Source organism: Athene noctua, chromosome 2 (assembly GCF_965140245.1).
Source record: "Athene noctua chromosome 2, bAthNoc1.hap1.1, whole genome shotgun sequence".
NCBI lineage: Eukaryota > Metazoa > Chordata > Aves > Strigiformes > Strigidae > Athene > Athene noctua.
In genome coordinates this window covers 77,407,828-77,425,588 of record NC_134038.1, presented here as the reverse complement: position 1 = coordinate 77,425,588, position 17,761 = coordinate 77,407,828, and the positions used below count along the sequence as shown (strand labels likewise).

Here is a 17,761-nt window from a genome sequence, read left to right as displayed (position 1 = left end):
TTGAACCTGCTCTTTCCAACAACCTGCTGCCTTGCCTTTTGTCATAATCTAGATTGTTTGTTATATTAGTTATTAGTAGTGCTTGTTTCAGAAATGAAATAGCTTGGAAGCTCATCCACTATGCTCAGATATTTCTTAGAGCTGAAGGACAAAGGATACAGATAGTTGTGGGTGCACTAAGAATGTTTTATTTATCTATTGTGAACTTCCTTAACATCTTGAAAACCAAGCTACCAAATCATCTCAGCTGTGTAGCTCTTATGTCTTGACTATAAGCCCTTCTTTGATGTCTTCTTGACAGTATATATGTTCATACAGGCTTTGTTTTCTCTCAGACTTGCTAGTGCTCCCTTCTGTCTCTCTTTCTCCAACTTTTCCTTTGTGCTCCAGGATTTTCTGTTGTTTTCTTTTAGTTCCTGTATTTTGTTGAGGCTGTTACAACAGTTGCAAACAGGTAAAAGGTATCGGCAGCCTTTATGATCTTTCCCGGTATTTTTAAAATCCTGTCTTTTAATAAAATATTCAGGAGTCTTGTTCTCTAGTCTGCAGGATTGCTTGTCTTCTATTTCATGTTGTAATGATTCTTAAGTAAACCTTACCCCCAAAAAAAGGAAAAAAGAAAAGAATGTAAGAGAACTCTTGCTCAGAGAATAAATGAGATCTTGCAGACAGTATTCCTGTGTTCAGTTATTGCTTTTGAGAATTACCTGATTACACCTTTTGGATGTATTTAACTTTTTTCACATTTGCAACATCTTCAAAAATCTGTATTTGGTATATGGTTTATGTAATCATCTGTTTTCTGAAAAGCAACTAAAAGTTAAACAGCAATGGGTTGCATGATGGGTTGCCTGGTGTGTCACTAATGCAGCTTTTGCTATGCCTGTAGTAATATTTTCTTTCTAGCTTAAATAGTGAAATCCTTTTTGGCTTATGCTCTTTCTGTTGCTCAGTAGTTGGAGTTTTCCAAAGATAGCATTTACTTCTCATGTTCAAGATGAACTGATTATTTCTCTCCCTCATAATGAGGCCTATGTGTTGGAGGAAATTTTGACTCTTAGATAATTAATGCAAGGTTACACATGGTATCAGAAAATATTTGTTATCAATAACTAGTCTTTAGGTTTCATATACAAAGTAAATTCTGATGTTTCCTTGCCTTGCTTTAGCTTACAAATGGAGTATATATTTTACAAAATTTTTTTCCAAGTGTGCCTATATGTATATATATATTTTTATAGATTAAGATAGTGTATGTGTATGTACACACATGCACACAAATATTTTAAAACATAACTTTGCTTTGTTAATGCTGTTGCACCAGCAAATACAGATACTTTATCTTCAATTATGTAGGTAACAATGTAACCGGTCAATTTTTGGAAGAAATATTTCTAAAGACTAAGTATATTTACTTTTCATTCTGAAATGGAACAATGATCAGGGAAGGGGATTCATGGAACCTTCTTAACATCTTGCTTCATCTAATGAACAATTAGCCTATGTATGTAGAAGGTGTGGTGCATATCTTCTGCTAGCAAGGCTGAGGTTGATACTTCTGCATGAAATTGGATTTTCATGTGTCCAGTACTTTCTCAAAAGTATCTCCTTTGGTGAAATTGTTGTCTCTGCTCTGTCACTAAAACATATCTTTTGTGTGTTACAACACAAGACATTATCAAGAGTCACACATCTGTTTTCTTTATACTAGCAACATTCTGCAGGACTACAAGGTTTTCATTTCTCAAAGGTAACAAAAAACTGTTTCAGGAGTTGCAGGGTCAACATCCAAAGTAGATTCAGTAAAAAAGCAGTGTGCTGAGAGGTCAGCACTTAGGACTGCACTTTTTGCTAACTGCTCATGCAATAAACTTATATAGGTCACAGGATGACACCTTGACAAGATTTATATATTAGACAGTTGCCAGTTAATTCCTCATTTGAAATATGTGTGGGACCTTATGATGTGCAGACCTGATGTTGGAATTTTATCCATATAATTTTTATCCATATAATGTTTTCCCTTTCTGTCTCTTGATCTGTTCTGCTGTTTATTTAGGTTACCATATCCATTGGAGGCATTAGAAAAAATGGATCAATTGGTTCTGTTAAGATTCTTGTAGCTGTTTAATACCACTATTTATGAGATACCAGAATGTCTGAGGAAAGAGATTATTCATCAAATACAGTTTTCAATTGTTTGCTATAGCTGTGGGTCTGAATAAAACATGCCTTCTGCAGAACTCGGTCATTTTTCAGTTTTGAATTGTTTCCCTGAATAAACTCTGATATGATTTTATTGTTAACAGAATAACTCCAATAGAGATAGTGTCTAAAAATATTCTTGATTATGGAAATTGCAGTATTTTAGGCCAAATACTTTGTTCATATTAAACTAATACTTGCACAAATTGTAAAAGTGAAAGTGGCTAAGAATGTCCTTATCAGGGTGAAATCTTGGTCCTGCTGAACAGTTTTGCTCCATTTGTTGTCTGAGTTTTTTCTAAGCAATTGCAGGAGGCTTGTTCCAGAGTGCTTTATACAGTGCCTCCAAAGGCCACTCACTGCAAACTGAGCAGCTGCATAACAAAAGTCATCTGCAGAACAAAACTGGACAGCTACAATTTAGTCCCCTTTCTGGGAAGCAAGTTACCAGTGGGAAGTACTTGAGGACACCTTCAACCCTTGCTATATGTATAATCTGTCTTGTTTGAAAATACTAACAGCATTAAGTCCCATACTTAATGTTAAGTGCTGTGGTAGAGAGAACATTCAGATTGTATCGCTCACCAAATTTTCACCAGCCACAGCAAAAGTACTCTGGGTTGTTGCCCTATTGTCTACATTGGATTCAATCTTGGAATGTTGTAACCTGAGTCTACAGGTTGAATTCAGTGGGTGGAATTCTAATAGCTTTACACTTCAAAGAAAAGGAACCAATCTCAAAAAGTGAGCTGCTTATTGTAATAAGAGGGTATGTTCTAGCGCAGAAGGATATCCATCCAGTGGATGTGTGCATGTACAAATGTATTCTTTCTCTCTGCAAAGTCTGAGGTAGATATGGATGAATATTTATAAATATACATGAAATCAGTTGGGATCTTTTTCTGGCAATTCAGACAGACAGTACTTCTCTGCTTTTATACTTTTAAAGAATACAGACAGAAGTTGCAAATAGGCCTTCATTTTGTAGCCACTATTGTGTGTCTGTATTTCAACCGTTCCTCCTCTTGTCCCCTCCTCCACGTGGCAATTAATTGCAGGTGCATCACAGCAGGAGAGCTAATACTACAATAAAAGCATATCTGTTTGGAAAATTATCTCCTGGAAATTGAAATTAGCATATTTGTTAATGTTGCAAGTTAATCATGCAGAAACTCAGAATCAGAGAATTTAGACTCCCAAAATTACAGTAATTTTCCTTTTCAGGGCACGATAGGATTGTGTCCACCTGGCTGAATATTTGTCTTTAATTTGTTTCCAAAGAATATAGCCATCTCATCATGATGAAAGTGCTCTGGCCATGAAAGAGTTCGCCACACAAAACTAAAAAATGCTTGGTGCTTAATTCTGACTTCTTTTGCAATATGGTTTAGGCTGGCAGCAACCCCAAGTTAAATATAGGAAAGAGATATAAACCAAGGCAAAGTGGAAGAAAACAGAAATGTAACAACAGACATTGTATTAGACACTGCTTTCCACAGCTGTGACTTTCAATGAAACCCTATATTTGTGAATTATGGAAACAATGCATTGAGCGATGTGTCCTTCTCTTCCATCAGGACCAGACTAGTTTAGATGTCCTTTCATCAAATCATCTTGGCTGTCAGTGTAACAATCCTTTAATTTCTCTTTTGGGTCTGTAGGGTAATGGATAGGAAGGCAATACCATTGTTTCCCATTTCTTTATGCTTGTGCATTATTTGTGTGCTTCTGACTGGAGAAGGGAAGAAAACCGACTATTTTGTACTAGAAAATTAATTCCCTTCATTGAAAGTTATGACAGTGCTTTTATAACTGGACTAGGGGCTTGTACCATTCACTAAAAGTGTTACCTTCCAAAATAAGTGACTCAGCTGAGTCTCTGTTATGGCTACATGTCTACCCATTTTCATAGTAATAAACAAGTGGTGTTTGACATCAGCTAACACTTCAGCTGCAACTAGGGTGTTGTTTTTTTCCTAGCTATTGAGGTGGCTATTATAATTTATTATATTAGAGCGGTACCTTGGAAATCCAATCTAAAGTCAAACCCTGTTGTTCCAGAAACCCTATGGACTAATAGTAAGGATAAGAAATGCAGGTTCTCACTACCTTTGAACAGCTTGAAGTCTAGTTTTAAGGCTGAATGCAATGAGTAGATAAAACAGGCAAATAGGTTTGGGAAAGTAAGATTATAAATCAGGTTAATAAATTAAAAGCAGAGGTCTCAGTTCACTGGCTTTCTAACTAATGTATTTACTTGCTAAATGTCATATGGACTCTTTTCCTTCCCCAAATTTACCCTTAAAATAGAGTGGCTGTGATGCACACCTGTTCTAAAATTCTTATCTGTTACTGCACATGGGGTGCTGTTGCATGATGTGGCATTTATACTTTTAGAGAATTTTCTGTTATTTTTGATATGAGTGATGACAAAGCTTAATGGATTTTTGCAGTCATATGAGACTGGGTATTCTTGCATTAAATAGAAGGTTAAAACAGTCAGGAAATGTGTAGTTGAGTATTAGTTGTATGTATTCAAGAGGCTGGTTTACTTTCGTTGTATCTTGTACAGGCATTACAGATACCTAAATTAATACTTAATATGATAGAATTATATTGTCTACTATAAATAGCCATGGATGTCTGTGAAGATGTAAAGGAAGGGAAAATTGGGATCTAATTTTTTAGTTTTTATCTGATTTGAATAATTGCTAAGAAACTTTTGGTTTGCATTCAGTGATGCTCACCTATTTGTATAATACAGGTAATAGTATGTTCTAACTTTGAAAAAACGCAAGTTCTTACAGGATTATGTTTGTAATGTGGATGAGGCTATGGTAGGTCTGGAAGGAGTGAGTATATGCCTTGAGTTGGATTCTTCCTTACACTAAAAATGTCCTGACTGTTTTGTAGATATTTGCAGCAGCATACTCTGATGCTGGACTGCTGTAGGAAGAGGTAGATTCAGATGGACCCTGTTCAACTTCACCTAGTAATCTGCACAAAAGTTGAAGATGGTGGGGCCCAGGAATCTGTCTTTTTGGGGTGATCATTTGCTGCAGAGATGTCTGCAGTGTTGAAGCTATAATTCTGCATTTTCATCTCTAACTGCTTAGCCCATCTCAGCAAAGGCTTTTTAATGAATGGTTGAGAATCTAGATAATGTATTCTATTTAGTTTGCTATTTTGCTAACTATAATGTATTCTATTCAGTTGGGTTATTCAGTACCCAAAAATGTCCTAGTTTTAATTGTTTCTCAGTTTACTAGTTAGCCATCCCAAAGCTATCCCTGGAAGGTAGGGTTAAGGTGCATCAGTGTGCAAGAGAAGTGGAGTATTTTAGATTGGTGCTTAAAGTGTTTATATCAGTCATGTTTCATGTGAAATCATGACTGGAATATTTCTCATTTTAACTGTTCCTCCTCTCCCAGCAACAACAAAAAAAAGACTGCAGCTCATTTATTTAACATATTGACACGTATTGTGTGTTGCACTATATATTTTTCAGATTTTGCTGTAGTGCTTTGTGAAAATCTAAAATAAAAGAATAACTCTGTCTTGTTTCTTTCCTTTTCTCTGGTGGATACTAGCAAAGTATATTCCATTGTCATATAATTATTTGCTTTATGTGAGTCCATACAATGTGTTTACCACCTGCAACAAACCTGAATGAAAATCCTGGATGCAAACAATGATGACCAGGATCAAACACTGTTGCTTGGATGCAGCTCTGTATCTGATTGATAACAATGTAGGAAGAAAGAGTGAAGAAAATGATTTCATGGATGAGTGCTTGTTGTCCTCTAACTCCTGCATGTTTTACACTTTCCCTTCTGCACAACAGCACTTTACATTGCTGTATCTTTCATTCAGCCTCTTACACATTGCTGTGTGTAGATCATAGCTGCTGTGTTTAGACCTTACTTCAGAATTTATTTATTTTAAATAGAGGATGGGTATTTGGAATGAAGTTTGCCCCATTCTTTTCCTAAGCTTCTTGCTTACAAATTAACTTTTGTTCATACACATTTCTCTGGGAAATGCAACAATAAAGAGCTTAAAGAGGCTACTTTACAAGCTTTCTGGTAGTTCTTCTATGGAAAATTTCTTGGGCTGTGGGGGTTTTTTTGGTGAGACTGTTCAACACATTTTTCTGGTTCTGTTTGTTCTTTCTTGATTTTTCCAATAGGAATCAGTTACGTACTTCATGCTGTCCTTTCAGTGGTCTTCAGTGTGCTAAAATACTAAACATGTCGAATCTTGACTAATAAGAACATCTTAGTTAAGGGAAGGAAATCCTCTGACTGATCAACTGTCTGGCTTGAGGAAAAGGGCTTGGGAGATATGAGTTGTGAAAGGGATTCTCTGCAAGATTGTGGAGTGACAGAGATCAGTGATTTGGCTTTAAAATATGTTCATGTTACTGATGAACTCTACATTTACCTAGATTTCTACTACTCTGTCTCAAAGATCTTCAGGCCCATGCAGAATACCACTCTGGAATCTGGGTTCAGAACGTAAACCTGAGTTTTTCATTAAAAACTCCAATGTTTTCCTGTGAGAAAATGCCAGTTAATTGGATTGAGCATTATGTATGAGGGAGGGAGGAGGAACTATAAATTTTGGTGAAGTTTTGCTTTTCTGGACAGGAAATTCCTAAAATGGAAACAATTTGAATTAACTTTTTAGAAGAAATATTCACAATGCTTAAAATTAAAAATATTCTAAGGAGAAATGGGGGGATTTATATCTAAAAATGCCAGAAGGGAATTTATTTTGTGAAATTCCCCCCAAAATATAGATTTTTCTGACCAGCTCTGTATGGAGACAGCTCACATCCCAATTACATATAAGCAAGAATCAGTCCTAGTATGAAACACAGACTACAGGCTTCCCTTTATATCTCCCACCGTCAAAGTGCCTTTTATTCAAATGCCCTACATAAAAATTAGTCCTCAAAATCCTTCTAGAAACAAAATCAACATTATACTTGTTTTTATAACAAGTAAACAAATATGTAAGATGAAGGACATTTTTATACTTTATAATGGAATTCTGTGCACAGATTGGTGGGCTAGCACTGTCCCTATGCTAGCATGGCATATGTTGAAATACAAAATCATGTCAGATCAGTGGCTCAGCCTAGAACTACTTGTTGACACAGAATTTCTGATAAGCTAGTAAATGTATACTACTTCCAAATGCAACCAGTTTTATGTGAGCTAGCTCAACTGTTTTGCCAGGCTATTTTAGTTCCAGGATTATCTTGCTAAATCTGAACCTCCTCTAAATAATTTGTCTAAATGCCAAAATGACAAAAGCAGAATTGAAACTGTCTCCTCCTGGCTGTTAACATGTCCACTGCATAGCGAATTTTCCTATTTTATTATACTATGAAAAATGTTTAGAATTACATAATTTTCTAGAACTGAAAAAAAGGGGAGAAAAAGACCATTTAATATCCAGTTAGTCTTTTACAATATTTGGTTCTGCTCCTAGTTCTAAAGCAGTCTATAGGTAAGGATTTTCAAAATCTTGGTTCCCAAATTTTAGGACCTCTGCTCTGTTTTCCTGTATCAGATATTAGCTATATGAATTGGAAAGCAGCAAAAATCTTTTTGATGATACGGAGTAGAGTCAGGAAGAATTGGGAAGTACAACTTAATTGTGAACATAATTGCACTTCTTGTGGATAATTGCAATCATAAGTCAAGCAAGATAGTTTCTAACAGTTAGGTCAGATTTTTAATTTTATGATCTAAATTATTAATGAGAATATTTCCATAAGCTTTCTGCATAAAAATTGACTTCATAAGAGAGGTCAGCTGGTCCTGTCTTCTAGTCTTTACGATTATCAGTGGTAATCAGAAACTGTTCCCCCATAAATGTGTGCTGCTTTTATGCCTCCTGACATACATACCAAATGTAGGTGGTGAATTACTTACAAGCTTTATGAAGAAAAATTAATTCTGTAGGCTCTAGTTAAAAGAAAATTAAATTAGACTATGCATGTAGGATTAAGAAACATTGAAGGATTAAATGGCAAGTGTACACAGGAATAGTATTTTTTTTTTTTTAAAGAAAGTTATTTAATACCTTGGGCATCTTGAAAGCCATTTTGAGTCAATTATGGAAAGACCAATGCAAGCTACTTTTCACAGTGTGGTTGCAGTCAGACAAAATGGTATGATGCATAAAGAAGACAAGCAGATCAGTACAAGAATGCATAATGCTGTTGTATAAATCAGTAGTGTTTCCACATCTGACAGCCACATTGAACGCAATATATCTTGAGACTGATACAGTGGTAATATAAGGAGACTTGAGGCAAGTGGTGAGGTTGATTAGGACTATAAAGATTTTCATAAGAGGATACTGAAAGGTTGAGATTATTTATGCAGCAGATAGATTGGAAACTTCCATAACCTGCTTCCTAAAGCAAGATTTAAGAGCATATCCGATACCATCAAATAGAATAAATTCAAAACAGATAAAGAAGACTTTTTGGTGCTTACCTGAAACACAAAGGAATGACAGAATTCAAGGTCACAAAGACTGAAATTTAAGATGATTCAGAAAGACTTTTGACACCTTTGTCAATAAGAATTTTAAATAATAATAATATACTATTTTTAGAAAAGACAAATAATTTAAAAAATAAGTGCTTGAGGTAAACATACTTTTAATAGAACAGCTTATTGCATCTTCTTGTGATGTATCTTGCCTGGCCAGTATTAGAAATATTGAGTAAGAGTCAGGATATTAGACAAAATGGACAATTATTTTTATTCAGGATGACAGTTTCTCTTCCTATTGCAACCTGAATTAATTTGTTATCATATCTCTTTGCTCCATTTGTCAAGAAAAAAGAATGAATGACAGCTTTGATTTCCTTTTCAGCCCCCAGAAAGTAGCTGTCATACTCCTCTTTCTGAAATTCAAAGGGACAAATATTTTGAAGCATCTTTTCAGTCATATTTCATGTTTATAATCTATGAACAGGTTTGGGACTATGACAAATACCTCATTCTATGCTCTTTTTCTGGCATTTCACTACTTTGATAAATGAGAGATAGTATATTTTATAATTTCAGGGATGCTCAGCTGGAAACACTTAAGGATCTGTTTTATTCTAAACACTTATTCCTTGAAAATTGTTCTGCTTCCAGGTATTTCAGTTTCTGTATTGAGTCAACTACTGAAAGTCTTGACATAATAGTTCAAAGATTTTAATACATTCATAAGAAGTTTGCTTGAAAAAAAAGTTCTTATACTAAGATTGTCTTCTACTAGTCCTATTTATAGAAAAAACAGGTTCCAAGCCCAAAATGTAACCATTCTTGGTTTGGGTACTTGAATGCTGAACCAGGATCTGAATTTTGTAGCTACTTTTTGTCTTCACAGAGATTTGAAATCCTAAATCCCATTTGTGTTAGCTGTCAAATTAGCAAGATATGGCTGTGATTAGAACTGCTAAAAGAGAATTTCTGTTCTATGGGATTTTTGTGGAAAAAAAGAAAATTAATTTAGATGTGGAATTAAAAGAATAAATACTGGAAGTATTTTTCCCCAGAAATAAAAGCAAAATTAATTACTTAGAGTTAATAGAAATCTGATAGATTCGGAGAATATTAAGGTTGGAAGAGCCAGTCAAGTAAGAGCAGGTTACTCAGTGCTGTGTCCAGTCTGGTCTTGAGTTTTGGTTGTCATCCCCACAATGAAATTTATTCTCCTGATATGTTAAGTCAGATTTTCCCATGTTCCAGCTGGTGCCTGTTGCTTCTCATCCTTTCCCTGAGCAGAGACTTTGCTCCCTGGTGCCACTGGAGTCCCTGGGTGCTGCTGGAGAGCTGCTCCTGCTGCCAGGAGGTTCTCCTCCTCCTTAGTGCCTGACCTGCAGATGCCTCCAAACAGTGTGTATCCCCTCCAGGTGCAGGTGTGCACAAGTGTATGTTAAAAAGTACTGTTAGTGAGCATTTTTCCTCATCAGTGCCCCTGAGGGACAGCCCTAATAGCTAGCTGCCTCCTCAGTTGGGTCAGATGCTCACAGCCCACAGTGTGGTGCCTGGCAGTCCGGCCAACAGTCCTTGTAATCCTCCTCACCCTATTTGCTCTGAGGACACTGTGGAACACCATGTCACAGGCTTTGTTAAGTCAAAGTAAACAGCATCCACGGCTCTTCCTTCAATCGCCAAACCAGTCCTGTATTCTTGGTGAGCTCTCAGATGGCACAGTTCAACCCTACCAAGTCCATGTGGCCTATTCCCAGTCATTTCTTGGTTTTCATATCCTGGGTGCTGTTTTCTGGAGGATGTGGTCTGTAACCTTCCCAGGGACTGAGGACAATTAACCTATATTTACCTGGAACCTCCTTTTTTCTGTTCTTGGAGGTGGATACGATATTCATCTTTTTCCAAAAGTCTTAGCCTTGAGAAGTCCACGCAAGGTATTGTGTCACCATGAAGCCCTATTTCATTTGACTTCCTCCTTTTGTGTAGGCCCAAACCCTAAAAGCCACAATCTCCCACAGTATGTCTACTTGATTATAACTTTTCATGGCAAAATACACATAATCTTTAATATGAAAAATCATAAGTTTATAATTCATAGTCCAGTTGTAGATTACAGAATTTGAGATGTTTTGCTCAATGGCTACTCTGTCAGAAGTTCAACTTTTTTTTTCTATTTATTTTTCCTCCATATTTATCCCACATCTCTCTCTTGTAGGATTAAAGTTCTAGTAAACCAGAAAAAAACCTGTGCTGAGTGAAGAACAATTAATTTGAGGTTACTTGAAAGGTCCCATACAAGTAGTTGTTCAAATGTAACATGGAAATGCTGCTTAGAGTGGTCTCTGTATATAGAAGGGAAAGTAGTAAGAGACAAATCAGAAGGGAACATAAAATATAGTATGTCTTTGAGGAGTATGACAAACACACTGTTCAGTCTTGCTACAGTACAAATATCTGTGGTAGTAAATCTACCAGGCACTGATAAGTTATAAGGAAGAAAAGAGGCTGAAGCATGTTCAGTCTGGCAAGACCACAAAGTCAGAGGAGCTGGTAATAGCCTGCACAATAACTAGAAGGCATTAAGGTTTAAAATAGAGGCAAAGTGATTGGTGTCATTCACGATTGTCTAACAAGGAACAATAAAATGAAATGAAGGGAAAGTCTATCAGGAGAATGTGTAATTGGTGAGGTGTTAATAAAATGTGGACACATTCCCATGGGAATGTGAGGGACAGCCCGGGAGCTAGGATTATGTAAACTGCATTAACTAACACATTAGAAAATTTTATCTGTCCCGTATGAGCAGAGAAATGAATGGAATACTTTTATGACAATCCATGTCTCTAGCATCTGTGATGCTGTATTACATACTCTGAAGTTATTCTATTGAAATCCCTATGGAGAAGTTGCTTCTGATTTCACTCGAGGTGGTTCAACACCTTAATGCTAATACAGGCCATGTTTGTCATAGTAATTTGTCTGGAAGAAAAGGTGGCAATGAACAAGGAATGGTTGTACCAGTGCGAAGACCATGAGAAAACAGGTATTCAGTACACCTTTAGCTGTGTACAGGAAGCTAGAATTTGTTAGCTGAATATCTGTTTTCCCTTAAAGGAAGAGTTAATTAATTATACTTGGGGAAGGTTGTATTATTCCATCCCGGAGAACATTGTACCTTTATGTAGTTTTGGTTTTTCTGTCAAAAAGACTATTATATTCTATATTTGAAAATGTAGCACAAGAGAGTTTCATTTGATTTTTCTTGTCTGTTAAGAGGTTGGGTTTTTTTGTCTTACTCAGATATCTCATTTACGGGGGCCTCAAGTGTGTGTGGAGCCCATCTTGTTCTCGCACAGATTGTTGCCTTTCTGATGAAGAGGTTTCACCATGCTAGACGAGACTGGAGAGGAAGTCTGTCAAATGCGCTGCTGCCTGTCCTCTTTGTTGCACTGGCGATGGCCTTGTTTAGTGTGAAGCCACTGGTTATTGATTATCCTTCTCTCAAGCTGACACCAAGACTTTATGACAATGCAGAATCCTTCTTTAGGTAAAGGACTCATCCATCAACATCAGTATCCAGGGTTCTGGGACCTTTACCCTTGAGTTCTCATTTGTATTCTAGGAAAAATAATAGGTTACTTTTTACAATACTTGTTTATTTTTCAGATGTTAGTACATTTTTATAGAAGAGATAAAATTAGAAAATCACTGTGTGAAAGATTTTCTGGAGGAAAGGGCAAAGACTCTGGAGCAGTTTGAACTGTGTAATCTGTTTCAATACCAGATATGGCCATTTATATGTAAATGCACAAGTGTATTTAAACAAGCCCTTGCAGGCTTCATTTTAACTAATTGCTTATGTCTGAAGATATTTCCTCAAAATAATCTTCAGGTCTGAAAGTGTCACACAGTACTAACAAAGCCTGGTGCCCTCTAGTTTCTATATGTTCTTCTTTGAAACCCACTAGATTTATTTATTTATTTTTAATGTACAGTATCTATAGCTCAGCTCTGAACTATTCTGCATCAAGTGCATATCACATACGGATCACTTTTTCTACTGGATAAAAGTCCAGATATCTTCATAAACATAACAGGATGCTGTTTGAATTTATAAATGAAATATAAAAACAGTTAAACCATGCTAACAGCTAGGAATACATGTTTATAAAGAGAAAGATGGCTGAGAGTTGTTTAGCCATAATTGGATTGAATTTTCTTTACATGTTCAGATATAGTTTTTGAAATGATCTAATTTTGCTGTTTTGGTATGTTTCTTATTGCACAGATTTTATAGTTCTTTAATTTTTTGATAAACATGTCGACTCTTGAACATCAAAGTTAATAGAAATAGACGTATCAAGATGTTTCACAATGTTTCTTTTTTCCTTTTTTTCCCCCTGTATTTTAATTTTCCTGCTGTGGCCCACTTTGATCAGCACTGAAGATGATAATCTAGGAAACCTTTCTCAGATTCTACTGAGATATTTCTCTGGCTGGGACCACACATGCATGCATTCAAAACAAGGGTAACTGAATAATGTAATTACTTCCTTAACAATAAATTGTAAATATTGTAAATTCTATTTTTTTTTTTTTTTGTCTGTGTAATGTGGACTATCCTAAGCTTTTCTTGTCAGCATGAGGTTCATGACAAATCTGTTCTGATGAAGGATCTGGCATCCAGGCAAATTACATAAATAGGCTTCATTGTTAAAGGTCTGATCCAAATCCCTTAAAAGTCTGTGACAGACTTCCAATTAGAATGTTAGACAATAATGGCAACATTTGTTAGGAAGTATTACAGATTTCCAAATTTAGGAATGCTTTACTTATATTGTTGCTGCAAACACAAGGCATACAGCTCATTTGCTTCTTTACTTATCTAAACATTTCTTGGTGAATCCACTTTGATACAAATGAGTAAAATTGATATGGTTTTAGACACAGCTGCCACTGTGATAAAATGCTAAGAAGGTGTTCAAGATGCCAGATTTTCTCATTACTCTGTGGATTTCTTCTGTTAAGTAATATATTCCTTTAATGGTTGCTCCTATTGTTATGTTTATTCCCATTAGAAAAAATAATTCATGTTGGCAGATGGAATCTACATCACCCCAGGATTCATGTGGATGTGTGTCTGAACAAGAGGTATGTCATTTTATATCTATTTATGTATGTAAAAAACATGTGTGTATTACATGTAATACCTTAACTCTTTTTGAAGGTCTAGAGAAAGGGATGAGGAAATAAACCCTCAGAGCACTGGCTTTGTTATAATTGGAGATTTCCTTCTGTTTCATCTAATGTTTGGGCTAAATATTCTGAAGTCTTCAGGGAAAGAGCTTGCACAGTTCTGATGTATATATAAGTGTCTGTGTGTGTCTATGTACTAGAAATAACTATAGATTGATCCATAATAACAGGAATCAGAAATGGCTGAATATTGCTTGAAATGTCTTGTAGAATCATAGAATGGTTTGGCTTGGAAGGGACCTTAAAGGCCGTCTAGTTCCAACCCCCCTGCCATGGGCAGGGTCACCTTCCACTGGATCAGGTTGCTCAAAGCCCCGTCCAACCTGGCCTGGAACACTGCCAGGGAGGGGGCAGCCACAGCTTCTCTGGGCAACCTCTGCCAGTGTCTCACCACCCTCACAGGAAAGAATTTTTTCCTTATATCTAGCATAAATCTACCCTCTTTCAATTCAAAACTGTTACCCCTTATCCTATCACTACACTCCCTGATAAGAAGTCCCTCTTCATCTTCCCTGTAGGCCCCCTTTAAGTACTGGAAGGCTGCCATAAGGTCTCCCTGGAGCCTTCTCTTCTGCAGGATGAACAAACCCAACTCTCTTAGCCTGTCCTCATAGGGGAGATGCTCCAGCCCCCTGATCAACATTGTGGCCTCCTCTGGATCCACTCGAGCAGGTCCATGTCCTTCTTTTGGGGGCTCCACAGCTTGACACAGCACTGCAGGTGGGGTCTTATGAGGCCAGAGTAGAGGGGGAGAATCCCCTCCCTCAACCCGCTGGTCACTTTGGACTTTGCTTACAAAAATCTCATGTAAAATAAGGTTAAAACATAACACTTCCATAGTATCTGGAAGTCTACTTTCAAAAGGGAAGGACAGGTGCACCTAGCTGATAGAAACTATGAGGGAATTTACATGTGAATGAGATTTTAATTTTGATTTGGATTGTGTATTTGAAAATAAAACATCCTTTAGGGAAAGAAAGGATTTTGAGAAAAGATAATGACTTTCTGGCCTTCTTGGCTAGTGTGTTTTCCTGCTGACTTGCTCTGAGGTTGAGTAATAAACGAGAATGTGAAACTGTCTGAAGTGACAAATAAATTTCCCTGGATGAGACCTTTCTATCAAATAAGTTCTCTCCTTCATACAGATAGAAATATTTAGAGTAAGACTTGCATGTGAAGTATAGCAAGACAGTTTGGGGAAAAGTGGAAGGAGGAAATTAATTTTTTACTTTGCTGGGCAAGGAACAAATTTGCCTCTAATACTAGTGAGATATATACTTAAGAGAAGCTTAAATAAAGTGGTAGTGGGAACTCACACAGGGAGAGGCTTGTTAACCATGAAAGCTCAAAGCAGACAAGTCACTTGACAGTGAAGGCAGAACCTGTATCTGTGAGCTATGGAAAATTAGAATCTATGAGAGTGAAATTTGTATGGGGTTGAGATATCAAACAAGCATTAAAATTTTTCTGTTTCTATACGTGAAGTACTTTATAAAATTTCCAACGTATTTGGTCATCATGTTTGTCTCCTTTTCTTTGGTTGCAAGAATATCCCACTGAATCATTAGAAAACATCTTCCTTTATTCTTCTCTGCAGTCCATCAATGAAATGTTTAGAAGCATAGTGCATTAATTAGAGTTTTGTATTCTTCTCGTATTCATCTGGTGCCTTTTTTGCGTTTCTTCTCAGGCACAACAAGTGGATAGCAGTCTTGCTTTTCTCATTGTTGTAAACCTTTCTAAACTTATTATATATACGTTTAGAAAACAAATCTGACAGGGTTGCAAGAGAAATCAAAGGTTGTTCTAATATGTAGGTGACACAATAATTTGAGATGCCTTAAATATAAAACCATACATAATTTATTGAAAAGTTATCAAAGCTGAGAAAGACAAATCCAGTTTAAAAGCAGTGCTGTAAAATCTATGTGAAAATTAAAAAAATATGACTTAGTGTAACGCCACTGATTTTAAAGAGTGCTTTACTTATGCATACTGCTTTTCAGATGTGTCCACGTTTCAATACTTCTGCTCCCTATGTGAAGAATAAGAAAGGACATATTTTGTACAATCTTTCAGGGTTCATTGTGGAAGAATATTTAGTGAGGCCTTCCAACAAAGCCAGGTAACCTTAAAATATCTAAGCTTTTTTTATCCTTTGTGTGTAAAAAACACAGTCTTTCCTGATCTAAAGCACAGAACTATGTCACTGAGAATATAAGGGATAGTTGCCTTTATCTGTTAGTTATTAAGACATAGAGTCAGACTAAGGTAATATGGAACCCCCTCCATGGTCACTTCTCAGAGCTTCCTCCAGCTGTTGCATGGTAAGTGCCTCTAAGGCATACCCTGGCTCTTTTTGCCACACAGTGAACTATTTCAGCATCTCAGAGAAAGAAATTATATATGCATGTGCAAATTAGACAAACAATATAGTTTCCATTCCTCAGACAATCAAATAGAGGTGGCTATGCTCCAATTAATATTTTCTTTGAAGTAAAAAGGGCTGGTATCCCCCTGGCAAGACTTCATGTTCTGTGATACCAGCCACAGAGATTATAATCTGCTGTATTTTGAGGTTTACTTACATGCCTTTACTGCCTTTGACATGTGAAAATACTGCACCAAGTATGATTTGATCACTAAGAAGAATGTGTTAGCCATTTATGCATTAAACAAAATGTATCTGATTTGGTAAAAATGAAAGTAAACATTTTAGGATGAAAAAAAATGAGCTAAAATATGGAGTAGGAAGAAATCAAGCTGTTTAAGATGTTTCTGAAAGTCAGTAATAACTCACTCAAAACCCTCTTGTTGCTCAGGGATGTCAGCTTTCAGGAAGTAAAAACTTATCTGAGGGAAAAGAGCAATAATGTCCACCTGATTCAAGACTATATTGAGCTCCTCCTTTTTAACAGAGGAGGGGTTTGTGAGAGGTGGTTTTACTTTCAGTTGAAAAATAAAGCACTAATGTAGATGTTATCACTTTACCATTGCAAGAAAAGACTGCTAACTTAAGGCAAGTAATTTGTTATTACCTTTTTTCTATTATCAGATATGGTGGTTGGTCTTTTGGAGGGAGGAAAGAATTTGAACTTCAAGAGAAAAAATTGAATAACACCAAATTTAAGCCTCTGGCTAAGGTAAGGTTTGCATGTATGTGTATGCATTTGTATGTATGTGTTGCTTACTTAGTCAGATTCCAGACTTCACAGCATTTAGCAAATAATAAATCATTACATAAAATCCTCGCATTTAGAAATGGGAAGAAAACCCCTCTATTATAGTCCACATCTCTATTCATAATTCTTGAAATATTCTCCTGTGTTCTGATAAACAGTTTTAAATGAGTCAAATTATACGTCTTGTGCTGTTTTTTCCTGTGAACTTACTTCAGAGTCTAACTGAGCTCACATTTAAAACTTTTTTTGGATAGTCAGGCCACATATTCCTTTATTTTTTATTGCTTTCCACAAAAAGTAGATGTCAGAATTGATAAAAGTTAATTGAACATCTCAAACTTAGTTATTATTGATGCTTTCTTCATTCCTGCAAGGAATACTTTTCTTTGCTACATCACTCTCTTTCTTCCCTAAACCAACACCCCACCCCACCCCCCATGTTTAGCTTCTAGGAGTAGCTACTTCTATATAACAAATATGCTACACTATGTTTATAATCCCCTTTTCAAATATGAGTAACTTTCCATTTTTATCCCAGAGAAACAGAAGTGTGCCTTGCTGAAATTAGTCGGGTTGTAAAATATGAAACTCTTCTTGACAGTAGAT

The 17,761-nt window shown here is 36.2% G+C and overlaps 1 protein-coding gene across 3 annotated transcripts in view; it reads left to right on the top strand.

Annotated features, from left to right (window-relative positions):
- Positions 1-17,761, top strand: part of ABCA13 (ATP binding cassette subfamily A member 13) — a 202,990-nt gene that overhangs the window by 111,942 nt on the left and 73,287 nt on the right. For all 3 annotated transcript variants that reach the window (XM_074899474.1, XM_074899475.1, XM_074899472.1), the window contains 5 exons: positions 12,018-12,264; positions 13,157-13,246; positions 13,796-13,868; positions 15,980-16,098; positions 17,029-17,116. In XM_074899474.1, coding sequence (XP_074755575.1) covers positions 12,018-12,264; positions 13,157-13,246; positions 13,796-13,868; positions 15,980-16,098; positions 17,029-17,116 — 617 coding nt within the window. The remainder of the gene's footprint in view (positions 1-12,017; positions 12,265-13,156; positions 13,247-13,795; positions 13,869-15,979; positions 16,099-17,028; positions 17,117-17,761) is intronic.